This window comes from Agelaius phoeniceus, chromosome Z, assembly GCF_051311805.1.
Source record: "Agelaius phoeniceus isolate bAgePho1 chromosome Z, bAgePho1.hap1, whole genome shotgun sequence".
Taxonomy (NCBI): Eukaryota; Metazoa; Chordata; class Aves; order Passeriformes; family Icteridae; genus Agelaius; species Agelaius phoeniceus.
This window is the reverse complement of record NC_135303.1, coordinates 17,060,471-17,078,166: the sequence shown is the minus strand read 5'-3', so window position 1 is coordinate 17,078,166 and position 17,696 is coordinate 17,060,471. Positions and strand designations below refer to the sequence as shown.

General features: G+C 36.5%; 1 protein-coding gene across 6 annotated transcripts in view; it reads left to right on the top strand.

Annotated features, from left to right (window-relative positions):
* The window catches only part of FER (FER tyrosine kinase), a 166,047-nt gene that overhangs the window by 56,570 nt on the left and 91,781 nt on the right, over nt 1-17,696 (top strand). For all 6 annotated transcript variants that reach the window (XR_013180157.1, XM_077172210.1, XM_077172213.1 and 3 more), the window contains 2 exons: nt 1,680-1,802; nt 5,173-5,362. Coding sequence is in view for 5 of the 6 variants with exons in the window: in XM_077172210.1 (XP_077028325.1) it covers nt 1,680-1,802; nt 5,173-5,362 (313 nt within the window). In the remaining variant the exon portion in view is untranslated. The remainder of the gene's footprint in view (nt 1-1,679; nt 1,803-5,172; nt 5,363-17,696) is intronic.

The following is a 17,696-nucleotide window of genomic DNA, read 5'->3' as shown; positions in this document are numbered from 1 at the left end:
AGATAAATAAAATCTCTCTGAAGTATGTCAGAAGTTTCAGGAAGAACTACATCAACTTAATGTTTTAATCTGATATTGCAACATAAAATATAATATTTTTGAAGTGGTGAAATAATAAAGATGTTGTATCTGCATGTATATACTCATTCCTTCTACTGATGAAGTCTTATCAATTTCATTTTAATTTCATGACTGTTGATGCTGGATCATTAGATAAAACATCTGCTTCCTGTAAATCAGTTGTTAAGCAAATACAATGTTGATTAAAATTTTGTTTAGAAAGCTGTTTAAAAAACAGTTTTATTTTTTAAAATTACTTTCTTTACCAAAGTATTAAAATAAAAAAGTTAGTTGGTAATAAGTTGGAGACCCAGTATAAGGAAACATAGAAAAGTTCAGCATAGAGATTTTGACAGCCTAAAACTGATAAAAATGTATATGGAAAGCAGAGCTGTGATGATGTTACTTTGAGGGAAATGTTTTAAGTATTTATCTTATCTCAAACACATGTGGAAGGTTTGTCTTTTGGGAAATAAATTTTTGTCATTCACTCTATGGCTTTTTTTAGTGGTTCCAGTCTCCTAGCATAAAGTGCACGACGGGGTACAGATCATATATAATCAACATTGTATAAAATATATTGGAAGGAGAGGACTGATTCAGTGTTTAGAATGAAATAACTCAGTTTGGTATATATGGACATGTGGAATATGCCTCCTAGATATTTAGAGAGTTAAGTGTACCACTCCCTGGTCTGGAATGGTTTTGGGCAATAGATCTGTGCAATGGTAATTGCTACATATATTTTGCTTGTGTTCCGCTTTTTACTTCAGTAATTTTATTGAAATTGGGCTTGAAAATACAGGGAAAATAAAATAAGATAGTTAAAGATGTATAGATAAATGACAAAAAGGAAACAAGATGTATATGCTTATTTATCTTTAAGAGATTGTTCTGATTTAACAATCTTGATTGATACACATTTTAGAAGTTGTCATTATGTAAGCCATTTACATGCATTGTTTAGAATGCAAATGTTGTACATTTCATGGAACTTTTTTTTGTTATTGGAGTATTTACCAATATAATTATGAAGTGTTCATAATGGTTTTAAAGTGTAATACACCTTCTCTGTTAGTATTGAGTGGTTTTGCACTTTACTTTGAATTAACCATTACCAGAGATTGTAGCCTGAAAAGGATAATCGTAAAGAAAGATACAATCACTATTACAACAGAAAGTGATCATTTGTACTTTTACTATTTCTAGAAATAAATACAACCCAGCTACTGATTCTGTGTATTTATTTAACACATGTTTTACGAGTCAGAAGGCTTTTGTCTTTCTTAAAGCATCTCATAAATTAGCAATGTATTAGGAAGGCATTAATTCATGGAACTCATCACATATTCTGGAAAAAATGTTTTCTTGGTAGGAGAACCTGCAGACAGGAGATCATTCTGTGACCTAGTGTGTATACAGAGGCTCACACAGAATCTCTAACAATACAGATTAGCAATATGAAGGTCTAGCCACACAAAAAAAGAACTATCACTAAGCACTGAGTAACATAATCTTAAAAATAGTGCTCTTTTACATCTTCAAGAAAAAGATTACAGTGTTCCCAGATATATAGAGTTTATGCATTCACAGGCTGGGTTTCTGAAATCTGTTTACAGGTTAAAAACAGTAATAGAAGAACTGATGCAAACGCAGCAAACCCTTCTGAGCAAAGAGGAACTTGTTTTGGAACTAGAGAAAAAAATAGAAGAGTCATCTAAGACATGTGAAAAGAAATCTGAGTAAGTTGAAATTTAAATTTCAAAATACAATAGTTTGAAGGGGAAAAATGTCTATAATGCAATTCCTAAAACTTAAGTAAGAAATAACTTTCACTAATCTTGTTCTGCTTTGTGTTTAGCAATTACTGTGAAAAACAATGGGAAGTTAGTTTCTTGTCTCTGAAATAAACCTTGCCCACTGCAGACCCCAACTCACTGAAGAACTGTGCAGCTCCATAAGTTTAATATAATTGCCATGGTTTGGCAAGAGCTTTTGGCTCAAGAGCTGGACCTTTCAATAATTCAATTCAGCTTGCTCAAAGAAGATGAGTGAGTTCAGTTGCCTCTCTGTTTGGCAGAATTCCTTGTGGAGGTTTAATTCTGTGAAAGGCTTTCAGAGTCTTGTGCAAGACTTTCTTATGCAGTAATATGTTTGCATCTTGTCAGGTAAAGTTCATTCTTTGCATTTCCTTTACAGAAGTGTAAATGTAAAGTATGTAAATCTCATACCCTGTAGTACTGCATAGTAAATAACAAAGGTGAGACATTAGTGAGTGTTTTAGTGCACCATAAATAAAAAATTATTATGAAGAATCATTCCTGGGCAACATCTTTAGGTATTTAGTTCTTCTACCTTTGGTTAGAAAAAATATTCACATACTCTTCTAAACTGATGTCAGTTCAACAGATAAAGAAACCTTTTGTCTGTAGTGATATTTTTCTGATCCTTGTTGCAATCAGTCTTAATCTTACTAATTTGGTCATAAATATTCGTTTACACTAGCAGTAGTGAATTGGAATGCAAGTCCTTTAGGTAATCCTTCATTTACTGAAAGAGTCTTGATGCTCTTTGTTGATGGAACTTTTTCATATGAAACATTGTATCACATTGTTCCATCACATGAAACATTTAATTCTTGTACAAAACTTTATATATCTGTTGCCAGTGGTTCAAATAGATATTTTATGTCCTTTCTGTGATGAAATTCACACGCACTCACAGTGTGTTTTCCAATTTTTGGTTCTTGACCTGTCTTCTTTGCTGTATGCTACTTAAAGGATAAACTATAATTGAACTAGCTGAGTTTAATGGGTGTTGTTTGGGTTTTTTCCCCTCAGTATTGTATTGTTACCAGTTATCACTCCCTGAAAATAGTTTAGACCCTCACTGTGTTTCTTACTGTTTGAAGGCTCCTCTGACTGATCCTTTAGCAGATGTTTGTGATGTTGAAAAGATGATTTCAGTTCAAATTGCACCAGTACCTGTTTCTCTTATTAAAAGGCAGGGAATCTGGCTTAGATGTCTAGCTGTACAGTGAAGGCTTCCCTGAAGTTATCCTTGTTCTGATTTGTCATTGATCATGCCTGCCTCCAACAAACTCCCTTTTCACCTTTTAACTGCAGTGCAGAGTTGATCAGGATGTTTCAGGATGTTTACTGTCCCCAGAATATCTTGTCCAACTGTAGCATTGGGTTTAATAATGACTGCATAAAGTCATACCTTATGGCAATGTCTTGGTACTATTATCCCCACACTAATATCCCTTTCCATCTTCAAATGATGATATCACCTTCAACACAGAAAATGTTTTAATTGTATTTTATTTATATATGTATATGTCAAGCATACCCACTGCCCTTAAAATATATAGCATATTGAATATTTAGGTTTTGGTTTAGTACACCTTTTTACCACTTTCTCACGTGTAGCTGTGATCTGCGGGGATCCTTCATAAAAGATGTCACTCTGTGAAGTTGCTTGTAGCTATTACTAGCAATAAGAACTTTGCAGTTTGCACTCATGCAAGCCACAGGCAAATTATTTTATAGATTCTAATTCCTCATGCATGACTGGAGTGGCAAGCACTGAAAGCTGGATTTGGGAAATGAAATCAGATTGTAATCCATTTTGCCACAGTTCAGAAAGAGACTAGCTTATGAGTGACTTTTCAGGGTATTTTTATGTTGTGTTATTGCTGTGTCCTGATTAGTTGAAACCATTCTGTGTTTGGGGATGTTACCCCAGCCAGTGTGTATTCACCTAAAGCCTTGCTGATGGTTGAAACCTGTTATTTTCACATGGTGAGGTCCTTTTTCTCTCATAAAGGAGACCAGATGAAAACACATTATCTTCAGGATAACTTCAGAGTAGTTGTTCATTTGCTTCTCTGATGCTTTTAAATATGTGCAAGTCCATGCCAAATCTCAGTTTCAGATTTGAGAATTGTGTCTGCATACCTCACACCATTTTTGGATGAACAATCATTTTCCTGATAGTGAAGAGTTTTACTTATTACTGACTTGATATAATATTCACCTGTATCAATACTATTTGTATCTTTTCCTTCCAAAGAGGATTTTATGACAGGTGATTCCCCTGTTATTTGAAACCCATTTGAGTACCCATTTGGCTGAGCATCACTTTGTGAAGGATCAATACCTGCATGAGCTACTTTTGCCTTTCTTTTTTTCTTCAAGGGTAGGGCTTGCAGGAGGGCTTGTCTTCAAGGGGTTATCCTGAAGATACAGAGTAACACAATACTGAGATTTTTCTTTATATGGTCCTCATTCTTCATAGTTCTGGTCCATTCACCTCCTTCATCTGTTATTGTAGGCTGTGAGAACTCAGCATCTCCTGTAAACCACATATTACTGGGCACTGATAGAGTGCTTATAACGGTGTCTGTATTACACTGTGAGTGATACTGTCTCTTAGGCAGCTTCTGTCAGTCTTTGGTTTTGGTAGTTCGTTGGGATGATCTGCATGCCTGCAGATACTCTTGTGCGTGTCCTTCAATATGATTTAATCACAACTGTCTCAAGTATTCATGAGTATAAGTGGTATTCAGAGAAGAACTATAAAAATAAGGTGAAGATGAAAAGTTGCTTTTAGTTCCTCATAAAGATACCTTTATTTAGCTTCATAAGACAGTTATACCCCAGTCCAGAAATACTTACAGTGCAGAGGAAAAAACAGATACCTCTTATGTGATGCCATATGAATTTATACTGGATGTGAGGGGAGTTTAATATTGCAAATTATTACTGCAACAACTACACTGATTGGAGTGAATTTCTCATCACTTCAAATCATTATCTAAAATTTACTTATTCTCTAAAGGAGGGGGAACCCCAGTGTTTATCAATTCAGTCAAAAGTGTATGAAAGCAGGAGTTCTACCTATATATATTAAACAAATTTTTTGTGATAGAGAGAGAGAATGAGTGTTTGCTTTTATTATCGTGTTGCTTTGAAAATTTTCTAGAATTGCTTCATCTTTGAACAAATGATAATGTTGAAGAATTGTCATGCTTTCTTCTCCCCAGATTTTATGAAGCAAATAGACTATTTTGATTCATGTACATTGTTGAATTTTTATTTTTCTTTGCAGTATTGTACTCTTGCTGAGCCAAAAGCAAGCACTTGAAGAACTTAAGCAAACAGTCCAGCAATTAAGATGCTCTGAGGCAAAATTTGCAGCCCAGAAAGAACTACTGGAACAGAAAGTTCAAGAGAATGATGGGAAAGAGCCACCACCTGTAGTGAATTATGAAGAAGATGCCAGATCAGTGACTTCTATAGTAAGTTTTACATCTGTTTTACTGAATTGTGTAGCCCTGCCATTGTACTTCAGACCTGGGATCAGAGTATCAAGCTACTCACTGAGGTGATTTAAAGTGAATGGGCTTCACTTTGCATTTCTGGGGACTTGTTTGGACGAGAAGTTCAGTTGCATGATATTTTTTCTTTTTAAGTGGCAGTAACTCATAACAATCTGTGTGTGGGGACTTGGATTCATCTTCTCTACACTTGATGCTTAAATTTTCATTACACTGTTTAACAAAGAAAAGTCTTAACCCTTACATAGATTTAGTATATGTGACTGAGTAGCTATTGGTAATTTCCTTGGCTTTGTTGAAGAAATAAATTTACAGTTGTAGGTAGAAAATGAACAGCAAAAGCTCTTGGAATTGCTGCAATTGTTATGTAATTGAGAAAAATTAATGTTATGTACTGTAATTACTCTTTTCTCAAACAGAAATGAACATTGGTTTCTTTACAACTTATTTTTAAATGTTTACATGCTCTTAATAATTAAAAGGGTTTTTTTTGGTCTGATGAGACCTCATATAGTTTAAATAAGTACCTTACTTTGCTAATATTTTGTGTGACTTCCTTTTCTCAGTTGTGTGCATCTATATGCAGAGTTTGTAGGCCAAATAAAAAAGCAAACAAACAGTACCTGTTTACTAAAGGGGCAAACAGTTTTTGCCTTTGTGGATTAGTTTTGACATGTTGGAGATATTTGTGACTTTTTTTCTTTGAGGTTTAGCCTCACATTCTTTTTGGCCTGTGGGGCAGTAGCTCTGTGAAATGATAATTAAATAGTTGTTTCTGAGGGGAGAGCTGTTTTTCTTCCTCTGTCTCTTTGTGGAACTGTTTGATTCCCATTCTACAATTATACTTGATTGTCACATTCTCTTTCTCCACTGCTGTTTAATATTTACAAGGCACTATGAGATGGTTCTCATTTACACTGGTACAAAACATTATTTTACAAAGCTTGTATGCTTGTCGTGACCTAGAAGGAGTTTAAAAAAGTGCAAAAAGATGAAGAGAAAGGAAGGATCAGGATAATGATTGCAGAAGATTAGGAGGCTTGGAGTCTTTTTGGTGCAGGCTATCTTGTTAGTTACTTAATACCATATCCTGTAGTAGTGTTAGTGATTAGTGTCTGCTAGTATTAGTTGAGATGATGAGTCTAGTCATAAGAGTGGTACTCTTCCCTTCAGCTCAAGGTTGCTGAAGTCTGCTTTCTGGTGTCTAAACCTCTGTTTCAGTGAGTGGGAGAAAATAATCCTGTGTGCTGAGCACAGGCCTACACAGGGCCAACAGGACAGAGACACATCAGCTCCATCACTGCCAGCACTGTGTCACCTCCAGTGTCACCTTCAAGGTGAGGGGGCTCATCACCTCCAGTGCAGCCACTGATGGGCCCACAGTGCGCCAGGGCAGATGGCACAGTGTGGCTGGTTCTGTGCTCAGGGCATGGTGGCCTCTGCAGGAGGGCAGGGGAAGGGGCAACAGAGCCATAGGATGGTTTGGGTTGGAAGGGACTTCCAAGATTGCCTAGTTCCAAACCCTTTCAACACCTTCCACTACAGCAGGATGCACCATTTACAAAATCTTGCCACTTTAACTCAATGCAAGGTTGCAGAGAAAAGCCATGAGAGCAATTAGGAAGAGGCCTAATGATGAGAGGCAGTCTGGTCAGCTTCTCAGGGAGAAGGTAAAACAGAATCAGGAAGCTGGAGGCAGAAATATTTAACCCACTAAGGTGATGTTGTGTAAGCTGAAATAGAGGATAATGTTGGTTTTTGTTGTTTTATTTTTTAAACCAGTAGGTAAAATTTTGTCAAGTTAAGGCAACTTGAAAAAATAAATCAGGTATGCATTTGTATGCCAGAGATAATGTTAACATTCATTTTTAACGTGGATTGTGTACTTTAAGTAACTTGCTCTAGTTTATGCGGTTCCGTCTGGCCTGTGTTATCTGAGAGTTCCGAGTGCCTTCACCATTTATGAAAATAATGCAGATTATTCGAGCTACCTTGCAGAGAGGACCTGTCATGAAGTGTGATGTGTTAAGGTCCATCTGAAGAATAAATTGTGCAGAATTACCACTTTCCTTGCTTCCTCAAGGCAAAGCTTGCCAGAAGGGCTAAGCCACTCTTGGACATGCACTCTTACTTTTTGGGTGCCAGATGTGGAAGTCCTTGTCTTGTACAGGAGACTGAATGGGACTGAAAACAGGGTTAACTGTGAAAGCAGGCATGTTTATTTGCACAGCTAAGTCAAGTTCAGCGTTTACATGTACAGGATACAAGATTTACACGCAGGCTATTGGCACTGAGGCTGCCTTGGGATAAGCACATGTTGCCCTAGAAAGGAGATGGTCGTGATCTACTGCAGCCTGCACTGGATCCTGTTCATTCTGCTGCTCATGCTGTTTTTTCCCTTTGGACCTGAAGGAGCTCCTGCACCTAGTAAGGAATTCTACCAGCTTTAGACTTGAAAAAAGACAGGAGCTAAGCATGCCTGATGGTGTTGATATTGTCCTTGCTTTCTGAGAAGGGATTTTAGGTGATTGTTAAGTGATTTGATGCCTGTGATGTTGTATAAGTCCTTACACCTGAGCTACACTAAGTAGAAGTGCTGAGAGGTAGTGCAGACTCGGGCATTTTTTCTCTCACACAGCCTGTTCCCCAGCTGGTTGCTTCAGTGAGCCAGAAGTAGTCAGGCCTGTTGTCTCTGCACGTGAGGGGACTGCTGCTGTCACCCTGCAATGGAGCAGAGAGGATTAAGGTGGTGTTGGGTGGCCACTGTCAGTAGTGGTGGCGTCTCCTCTCCCACAGCTTGTGCCAGAGCTGTGTTCCCGACAGAGTAAGGCTCTGCTCAGGTGCTGGAACTTCTCCTCTTTTAGACTAAGACTGGTTCCCCTTATATCACTGTCTGCCAGCATGAAGAGTCAGCCTCCATCTTTCTTATGAGCTTCCATTAAGTACTTAAGGGCTTCAGTGAGATCTTCCTGGAGATCTTCCTTTCCTTCTCCAGGCTGAACAACTCCTCTCTCAGCCTGTTGTCGTAGGAGTGGTGCTCCAGCACTATGATCAGTTTAGTGGCTTTCCTCTGGGATTGTGCCATCTCTTTCTTGTCTTGAAGACCCCAGACCTGGGTGCAGTTTTCAAGATGGAATCTCACAGAGGCAGAGTAGAAGGAAATAGTCGCCTCCATCATCCTGCTGCTCATGGTGCTTTGAGTGTAGCCCAGGATGTGGTTGACCCTTTGGGCTGCAAATGGATGATGACAGCTCACTTTTGTATACCAGCACCCCGGAGTCCCTCTCTGCAGGGCTGCTCTTAATGTGTTCTTCTTTCCCTCAGTCTGTGCTTACGTTTGGCATCACCCCTGATCTGGCAGTCTTGACTATATCTCAAGATGGAAAAATAATGCTCTGATGGGTTGTTTCTGTAAATAAACATAGTGGTGATTTTTAAAATGGGATTTTTTTTTTTTTTTTAGTAAAACTCCTTAAAAATATAAGACTGTAAAATATCAGAAACTAAATGTTCTTGCTGCTGATTGCTCATCCTAGTTTCATTCAAGAGGATGACTGTTTCTTCAGCTATAAATTAGTTTTCTCCTCTTTTTCTGAGAGCAGTTCATCTAAATGTTACTCTGATACACTCGAATATAGTTATTTATTATTGTTCAGAAATTAATTGTAAACACTTGTTTTGCAATTTTTTTTCCTAAGAATTAGAAAATCATAGTTGGCTTGTGTTGTCAGCATCCGTATGAAGTAAATTTTCATGTCCTCAAGTCACAAGTCATTTTTTTGTTTTGTAATTTAAAATATAAAGGAGGGATATGCAAAGCAATTTTGTTTCATATCTCCTAAGTATTTATATCATATAAATAGAGTCAATTTCATGGTGGAATAGTTTGCAAATTGTTTTCTTTCCCTTCTTTTACATTAGGTAACTCTATAATAGAATACTAACACAGAGTGAAATTCTGAAATGCTGTTAGATATGTTTTTATAGACAGTATAATGTTATGTGAGTGTTTTTACTTAGTTTCCTTGTTCTTTTTTGCCTCTATTAAATGTAGGAAGTTTTGTATTGCGTTAGTGTCTCCCATATGGTTTGCTTCAGTCAATATATTTTTTGAAGTATATTTGCTGTGTATTGGTAGTCATGTACTCATTTAAGGAAAAAAGGAAATTGCCAAACCATTCTCTTGTTTTCAGTCAGGATATAACATGGAGTGAAATAAAAATTTCTGAACATTGCATTTAACAGTTTTATCATTGTATATGGAAAAATGAAACATCTTATTGTTACTAGCAATTATACTTTTCTACTGACTTATCCATGCAAGACAGAGATAATTATAATGCTGACAGCACTAGAAGTTTAAAATCTTGTTTTTTAGCCCCTTAGAGTTATGCATTTATGCCATTCGCTATGTTAATGGGAGATATATAGTTCACATTTTTTTCTCTACTTTAAGTATGAAGATACTATAAAAAAGCTGGTTATTCCATGTAAATAGATATATTTTGACAAAAATTCAGTAGTATCCAAAGTTTTATGTATTATGTCACTTCATAAAATTTAACTGGAAGCTACTTGAGCTAACTTCCACCTTTAGGTGTTCAGTCAGGGGATGTATGGCCTGCCATTTGTCTTGAGTTACGTAGGGTGTATTTTTGCTGTTGATGTGATCATCAAAGCATGGCAGTAGTCCATGGTAATTCAAATGAAGAAAACAACAGCAAAAAACTTTTATATGTCTGATGATCAGATTAGAAATAAAAACATCATTAATTTTTGAATATTGCAGTACCAGCTAAACATTTACTCAGGTAATTACATACAATTATGATAATTTGCATTTCATGGTAAAGCTTTAAACTTACAACATCAGTATTGCCTTGGAAATTGTTACTGGATTGGGAGTCTTCAGGGAGTTCTTAAACCAGGCAATAAATTCAGTTAATATAAAATAGTAATTAATTTTGTTTAGCAATCAAATAGTGAAATCTCTGTACCACTTTAACATATCTTTTCCTTTTTCCATACATGATAAAAAAAATTATGAAGGCATGAACTCATGACTTTTAAGAACATGTGTTTGAAATTACATACTGTTCTCACCGTAGAAGTGTTTCGTAGATTTATTTTGCATACTGCAGCATTTTCCTGGACCTGGTTGACAAAACTGAGACTTGGTGTGCAAGCTCTGCAACACTTGAGAGACTTGTCAGCAGGTGGAGCTCCGTGCCAGAAGACTAGTTATGACTGAATAAGCCAAAGCTGTTAGCATGAACTCAGGAGAGATAGCCAGGGCAGAAGCAAGCTGAAACACCATGGTACAGCCATTGGGAGGTTGTAATGCCTTGTGCTAGTAGAGTTCCAGGCTTAAAACTGTACACAGTAGAAAATGGTTTTATTTGTTCTAGCATAATACTTGAAAAAAACCCACAGAAGTTCACCTCGTATCTAATCACTTTTGTTGTTTGTTACTCCTTTTTAAAAGACTTCAGAGAGCTTATCCTTAGTGATTGCCTTAAAAATAAGATAAGCCAGCTTTTAGTGAAGGTTATGGTAATTAAAAAATTAGATCTCAGTCATTACACAAGGAAAAAAAAAACCTAAATACATGAAACAGAGCTGAAGTGCTACTTTATTTGTTTGTAAATTATTCTACCTAATATGAATGTTTTATCTTTTCATCCTTGCTTTCTAGAATCCAAGACTTGGTCCTCTAATTAGTATGATCAGTAAACCAATAGCCAGATTCTTGTTCTGCAGGTTTGTATTTGAAGAGAATGTGTTCAGAACTCTCACCAAAATAATAATTGACAAATTTAATCAATTTGTATGTTTTGATTTTTTCACTGTCAGTTACACAGATGTGAGAGAGGCTTTGCAGGAGTTTGTGATTTCATTAAAGATGCTTCATTGCATACATTTTTGATGTTGGATCACAAGGTCCTGAAACATAATCTCCTGAGAGAACTACGACACTCTTGGAGGTTCTTTTCCCCTGCTGTGTCAGACTATGCAGGTTCTTTATTTTGAAACAGATGCAAGGAAGTGATTGCCTTCTGAGACAGGCCATTGCAGCAATTGCAGAAAGTGTAACAGTAGAGATAAATTTGTCATTTTTCTTACTGATTCAGGAGATACATTCTTATGCTCTGTAATGCATCACCAAACATCTCCCTTATCTGTCTGTGTAAGTAATTCTCTACTGATTTGAGGCTCATTACATTTATATAAAACTAAGATTGTATTAGAGCATGGTAGGGGAGCCCTTCACAGTAATTTGATTTATATATTTATAAATCTTGTACACTTCCACCATGTTATTGCAAAATCTTAACTATCTTGTTAATAGACCCAGGGCCAGTTAGTTAGTCTGTACAGCTTTGGTATCCTTATCTTTTCTTTTATTTTAATCTCTACTGAGGAAACGCTGCCAGTACAGTCATGCTGTAGAAATTTTTGCCTATTTATTTATTAAAGACCTGGAAATAAACAGTTTTATTTGGTGGCTTCCTAGCTGAAGTTCAGTTTTGTTTATGGCCACTTTCCAAGCTTGCTGGCTTGGACCTGTGCTTCTGTCTTACAGCCAGAATTTGACATGGATCAAAAGTGCCCCACATGTCAGATGCTGTTAAAAAGTGTGAAGAAGATGAATTCTCTCCTAGTGAATATGTTCTAGCTTATTTTTTAAATCCCAACTGCTGATGGACATATATGAGAGGAAGAACAATACAAAAGGAGATAATAAGGTAGTAGGGCAGATAAAATCAGTCATGCTTTGTTCCACTGACTGTCCAGAATTTACAGGATAAGAGGTCAGTGGAGCTGTCAAGACTCTTGCCATTGAACATGCCTAGAGACTTGAAGTAAAAGGCTGGACTAAGTTTGCACACTAAGGCTCAGAACTTAAGTATTTCTTAAGGTTAGCATATTATCTGTCAGAAATGTGTTGAGAAATAACCTGGTCTTGGGGAGAAGTGAAATTAGAAGTATAAGCAAAATTTTTGAGGAATTAAGGGAGGTGGATCATTCACAGAAACAGGACTCTTTAGAATATTTGAAATGCAGAATTAGTTTACTCTCTCTGTATGAAGGAGAGTTATAAGCACTTGAGATACCTAGACCTCTCTTGAGCTGCCAAAAATATTTCAAGACCTTTAATTCCTTCTTTGAGGAAGCAGGCTTCACCGTAGTAGTGTTCAGAACTGCATACCCATTGGGGATTTGTTATTTCACTATGAATTTTCTCTGTAGATTAAGAAAGCTTCACACAGACGTTTCCTTTCGAACAGAAATCACATACTAGTATCCAGCATATGTTTCTCTGTGTGCTGGGAGAAAAGTGGTAATTCTTTGCCAGAATCATCATCATTGTCTTCTTGCATCTTTTTCATAGTGATGGGACCGAATTAATGTGATTGCTCACTTCTCATAGCCTCTAGGCAGTGCACAGGAAGTAATATGATAGAATTTGGCTGCTTTAAATCACTTCTCTGCTTTTCTCTCTTCCTTTTTAAGTGCCTGATTAAAAATACCATTGTCCTTAAAGGCAATTATTATGCTTCTAAAACTCCTAAAATCTGCTGTAAAATAATTATTAGAATTAGGATTTATGTTTTTAATCTAGTGTCACTGGTAGTTTTCTGCCAGATAGAAGTGTATGATTTTATGCTTAGCTTCTGTTTTTTTCCTGCGATGTGGGGAAGTTCTTGCCTGCTACAGACTTGAGAAACCAGAGTGCCAATCCGGTTTTCAGACCACTGTCTTTAAGTTACAGGGCTGTTTTTTTGTTCTCCTTTTTATTTTTTTGGGTTTTACTGTTGGTGCTTTTTAACAGTGGGGTAAGTGAAATAGCATGTTTCAGATAATCCTTTTTTTTTCTTTCTTTTATCATCTAGCAGTCAGATGCAATACATTTCTGGCCAGTTTAGGATCCAGGTGCTTGAAATCAGCACTAATGCCTGATTTTAGATTGCTTAAGGTATCCTGCTTGTGACATGAAGCTGTGACTCAAGTTTGCTGGTCCCATGTAGTTGTCTTGGAAATCTAGGCCATAAAGAGCACTGGATATTAGTTTTCAAACAGGTGAAGCCCTCTTTCCAACAGACATTGAGGCTCTTCCTTGTACAAAACAGTCTTTAATAGTAGGGAAAATTAAAGTTCTGTGTGAGACAGTGGTAGTCACTGTAATCTTGTCAAAAAATTCCAGGATGCTTATCTCAATTTCTTTTAAGGGAAGTATAGAAACAGGTAATCAGAAAGTTAATTTCTCTTTGGCTGCTGTGTTAGGGTAACGTGAGAAAGTCAGTGACATTTGCATGAAAATAATAACAGGTATCCAGGAGTTTCTGAAACTGATGTCCTCATCCTAGAGGAAAGAAAGCCTAGAGTATCACAGCCAAGATATGTGGAAATTTGTAATTCTTGAAAATTTTTGAAGGACTTTACTTCTAGAGCACTGTAGGATTTTGTAGACCAAAAGCAGGTTGTTTTCTGGAAGTTACTGCAAAATATTTCTGCAAGAAAAATGATTTCTTAAATCTGATTTTTTGCTCAAGTTTCTGAAGAAAGCAAGATTTGATGGTGTCTAGAAACTAGAGTATAGATTAGTAAAAGTAGAGGGGAAAAAGGAAAGAAACCAAATACAGGGTAGAGTGGCAGAGCCACACGCTGGCAGCTCCAGAGGCAGCAGAGTGTTTAGTCAGGGTCAGAGTGTGCCTAGGAGTCCTACCAGGAGCAAAATGAAAAGATGTCAGGGACAGTGCTGAGGACAAGACTATTGTGTGGGTCCAAGGTCTGTCCAGGACATAGGACCAAACATAGGATTGGAGAAACCTACAGCATAATCATGTACGACTCATGCAGGACAAAGGGCTGGAGACAGAGCAGTTGTCAGTATAATTTCATGAGACAGTATTTCTGTGAAACTGTGGCTCATCATCATGAGACTGACTTCATCAACACATGTTGCCACTGTGGTAAATTGAATGCTAAATCACAGCATAAATGGTATGATAAAAAAAATATACAATATATATAAGAAATATATAATATACAAGAAAAGTATACAAGTAATATACCTGAGCTATATCTGCAATTTTTTGTTTCTGATGTGCCTCAGAATGACTTGTTTTGTTTCTAGATCTTGGCTATGAATACTAAGATGAAATAAAATCACTTATGTATAATATATATATATATAATATAATATATAATATATATAATATGCTTTATGTATAATACAAACTTCTGTCATTCCCCTTTAGATTAAATTTACTTAGTTTTGCTAGAACTCTGTAACAATGAGGACTTTCACAATAACTAACTGAAATTATCTCAGTCTGAAAACCTCTGTAGCATTTACTTAGCAACTCCTATAAAAATGAAAATAAAATGGAAGCACAAATATATTGGTTTGGGGTTTGGGGGGCCGAAATGAGATGCTTGACAGTCTTGACACTTGCTGTATCATGCTAACCTGAAATTTTTGTCTTCTGTGCTAATTGCTGTTTAGAGCAGTTGATCATGGTGATTTTTATACTGAATTCAGTGTAATTCAGTGAATCTTGCAGTACAGAAGGAGCTGGTGTGACTGAGCTGGCCATAGACAATTGTAATGAAAGATGATGCAGATTTTTGCATGGCTTTTAAGTGAGGGGAGATGTATTTAGAGAGTTCTAAAAATGAAAAATTTTAAAAGTAACTTCTGAGCTAGAAACAATGAAACAAACAAAAAAAAGTAACTTCTGGTTTACAAAATCAGTTAAAGTAACTCTGGGTTTAAAAAAAATAAAAAACGTTTAGGTTTGTATTTTGTTAGTCTGAAAGAGAAACACACATCCTCAAGGAAAATCAAAGTTTAGTGCAGCTGATATAAATACAGTTTTCTTATGTTAATTTGTTGGCTCTTATAGCATAATGGGGAGATGATGTTTTCTCTGTAGGGGTTGGAAAAAGACAAACCTGCAAGTAGAATTGTAAACATTTCCTACCTGATAGGATCCTGCTATGATGTGGTTGTGCTCATTTAGTGATGATTCAAGTTCCAGGCCACAGTAATATGTAACAATTACATAAGGACCATTAATAAAGGAATTATTTGTTTTAGACTAGTTTTGATACAGGCAAATGAGGTAGCTTTTTGAAAAAAATGCAGCTGTTTTTTTCTTAGGCTGTTTTGTGGTAGTATGCAAAGCTGCGGCTGTCTTTTGGTCTGCTTGAGACTGCTGCTGCTTTTGTCCATTTGATCTGTTACTCCATAGGGATTTGTTATATAACATGTAAATTAACACTGGTTTTGTGGATAATTGTAAGTACAATTTGATCTTGATGTCTCAGGAACTGTGTGACAATGAAATTTGTAGCTTTATAATATGTAATAAAAATAGTGAGGAAAATAGGGTTTTCAACCAACATGACTGAAGTATTTAATCAATTATTTTCTTTAACATACCTTTTAAGAAGTTGATGCATTGAATCACGTATAGCTACACCTATAAACTAGAAAATACTGATTTTTTAGGGCAGGGGGGTGTGGGCACAAAAGGATTTTCTTCTGTAAAAGAGGAGACTGGTTTTTGAGTCAACAAGCAGCTTGAGTATGCCAAATAAATACAGCTTATGAAATTTGAGGGAACGCTGCTTGGTTGTTCAGACGCTTTTTAGTAAGTAATGATTGAAATAAAAAAAGAAACTCTATTGACTGACTTAATAACTCAAAGTCTTTGCATTTCTGTAGAAAAAGTGCTGCCTTGTTTATTTTGGTTCATCATACTAGATAAAATTTATGAACCTCAGCTTGAATAGGATTGAAATCTTTTATTTGGTACAATTACTAAGACTTACACACTGACTCTGTCCTCCATGTTTATATTGATGATATTTATATTTTCAAAGTAGTTGTGTTTCTGTCTAGGATTTGTAGCTGTGATCTGTGCATGAGTTCAGTGGACCATAGGCTTCACTCAGAGTTGAATTTGAACACTGCCAATTTTGAGGGTTGGCATTGATGTTCTATTGTTTAAATTGGCAGATATTTGTTGTTTTGGCACCCTGCAAAGATTACTTATTAAGCCTGCCTCAGTTATGGTGCTACACTTGTGTTCAAGCTGTCACAAAGTTGGTCTATCATTTTATCTATTAACATGCAGGCTGATTTGTGCATAAACAAGTATCTGTCAAGACCAAAAGTAAACATCACATTCTGACTACCCTGCCAAACAGCTGTCAGACAGAAATACCTGATCAGATTTGAATCTAGGCATACTGCAAGCTCTTTCCAGTTATGAAAGTTTCAGTTTTATTGTTTAACACATCTAATGTAAATGTGGATGTGGCTAAGAACCTGTCATGTCCCATTTGACTGAAGCTCTTCAGGGTCAACTCCATGAAACTTTGTTTTGTTGTGATAAAACAAATGTACCCTCTCACAGTAGGATTTTTCCAAACAGGTTACAATTACCAGTCCATATTTAGTAATGCTGTTTATTGGGAGAATAAAAGGGCTTCACATCCTGCCTGATCACTTAACATATAATGCCATTTCTTGGTGCCTGACACAGCATTTGTCAGGTGGTTTCATTAGAGCCTGTCAGCGAGTCAACTCAAGCCAGTTAATGAATTATAAGAGGAATCTTGATTAGTAGATGCCAGTGTGTAGAGGGCAGAAGTGAAGAAATCTTACTTTGTACCAGTCAGAACACTGTGATGACAAACATAAAGACAGTGCCCCTCTGGTAAAATGACATGGTGGTTGGCTGGGGAGACAGGATTTCTCTGCTGCCTATAAGAACTTCCTTTGAAGTTAGGGGAAAATTTGGTGGTTTCCCCACTTCATGCCCCTAGAGAATAGTGTTTTCTGTAGGTTGGCATGGACTTCTGCTGAAGTTGGGCTGCAGGTCCCTGCCTGCAGCCTGGGTCTCGCAGCTATTGGATATTTAGTTTTTTATGTCTTTTGAACCATAGGAGGATTTATGGATTTCAGGATCATGCAATGTAGTGATGCTGTTCTTATTCTTTGTTCTTTACACATTGACTTTTGTCCACTGCTTCCCCAACAGCTGTTCAGGTTTCAGCTACTCCAATATATCTAATCCCTGCCAGGAACCAGACTTTCTTACTTAAATGCCTAAGATCTGGACTCCACCACTAGCTTTGTAAAGCACTTATCTTCAGCAGGTATTACTGAGTGTAAATATGGCTGAAAACCAACAAAATCCATCAGTGTTTTTGAATATATTTAATGAGATCTGGAAAGACAGTCATTCCTCTTGTTAGTGAGTAGTGCATTCTAATTAAA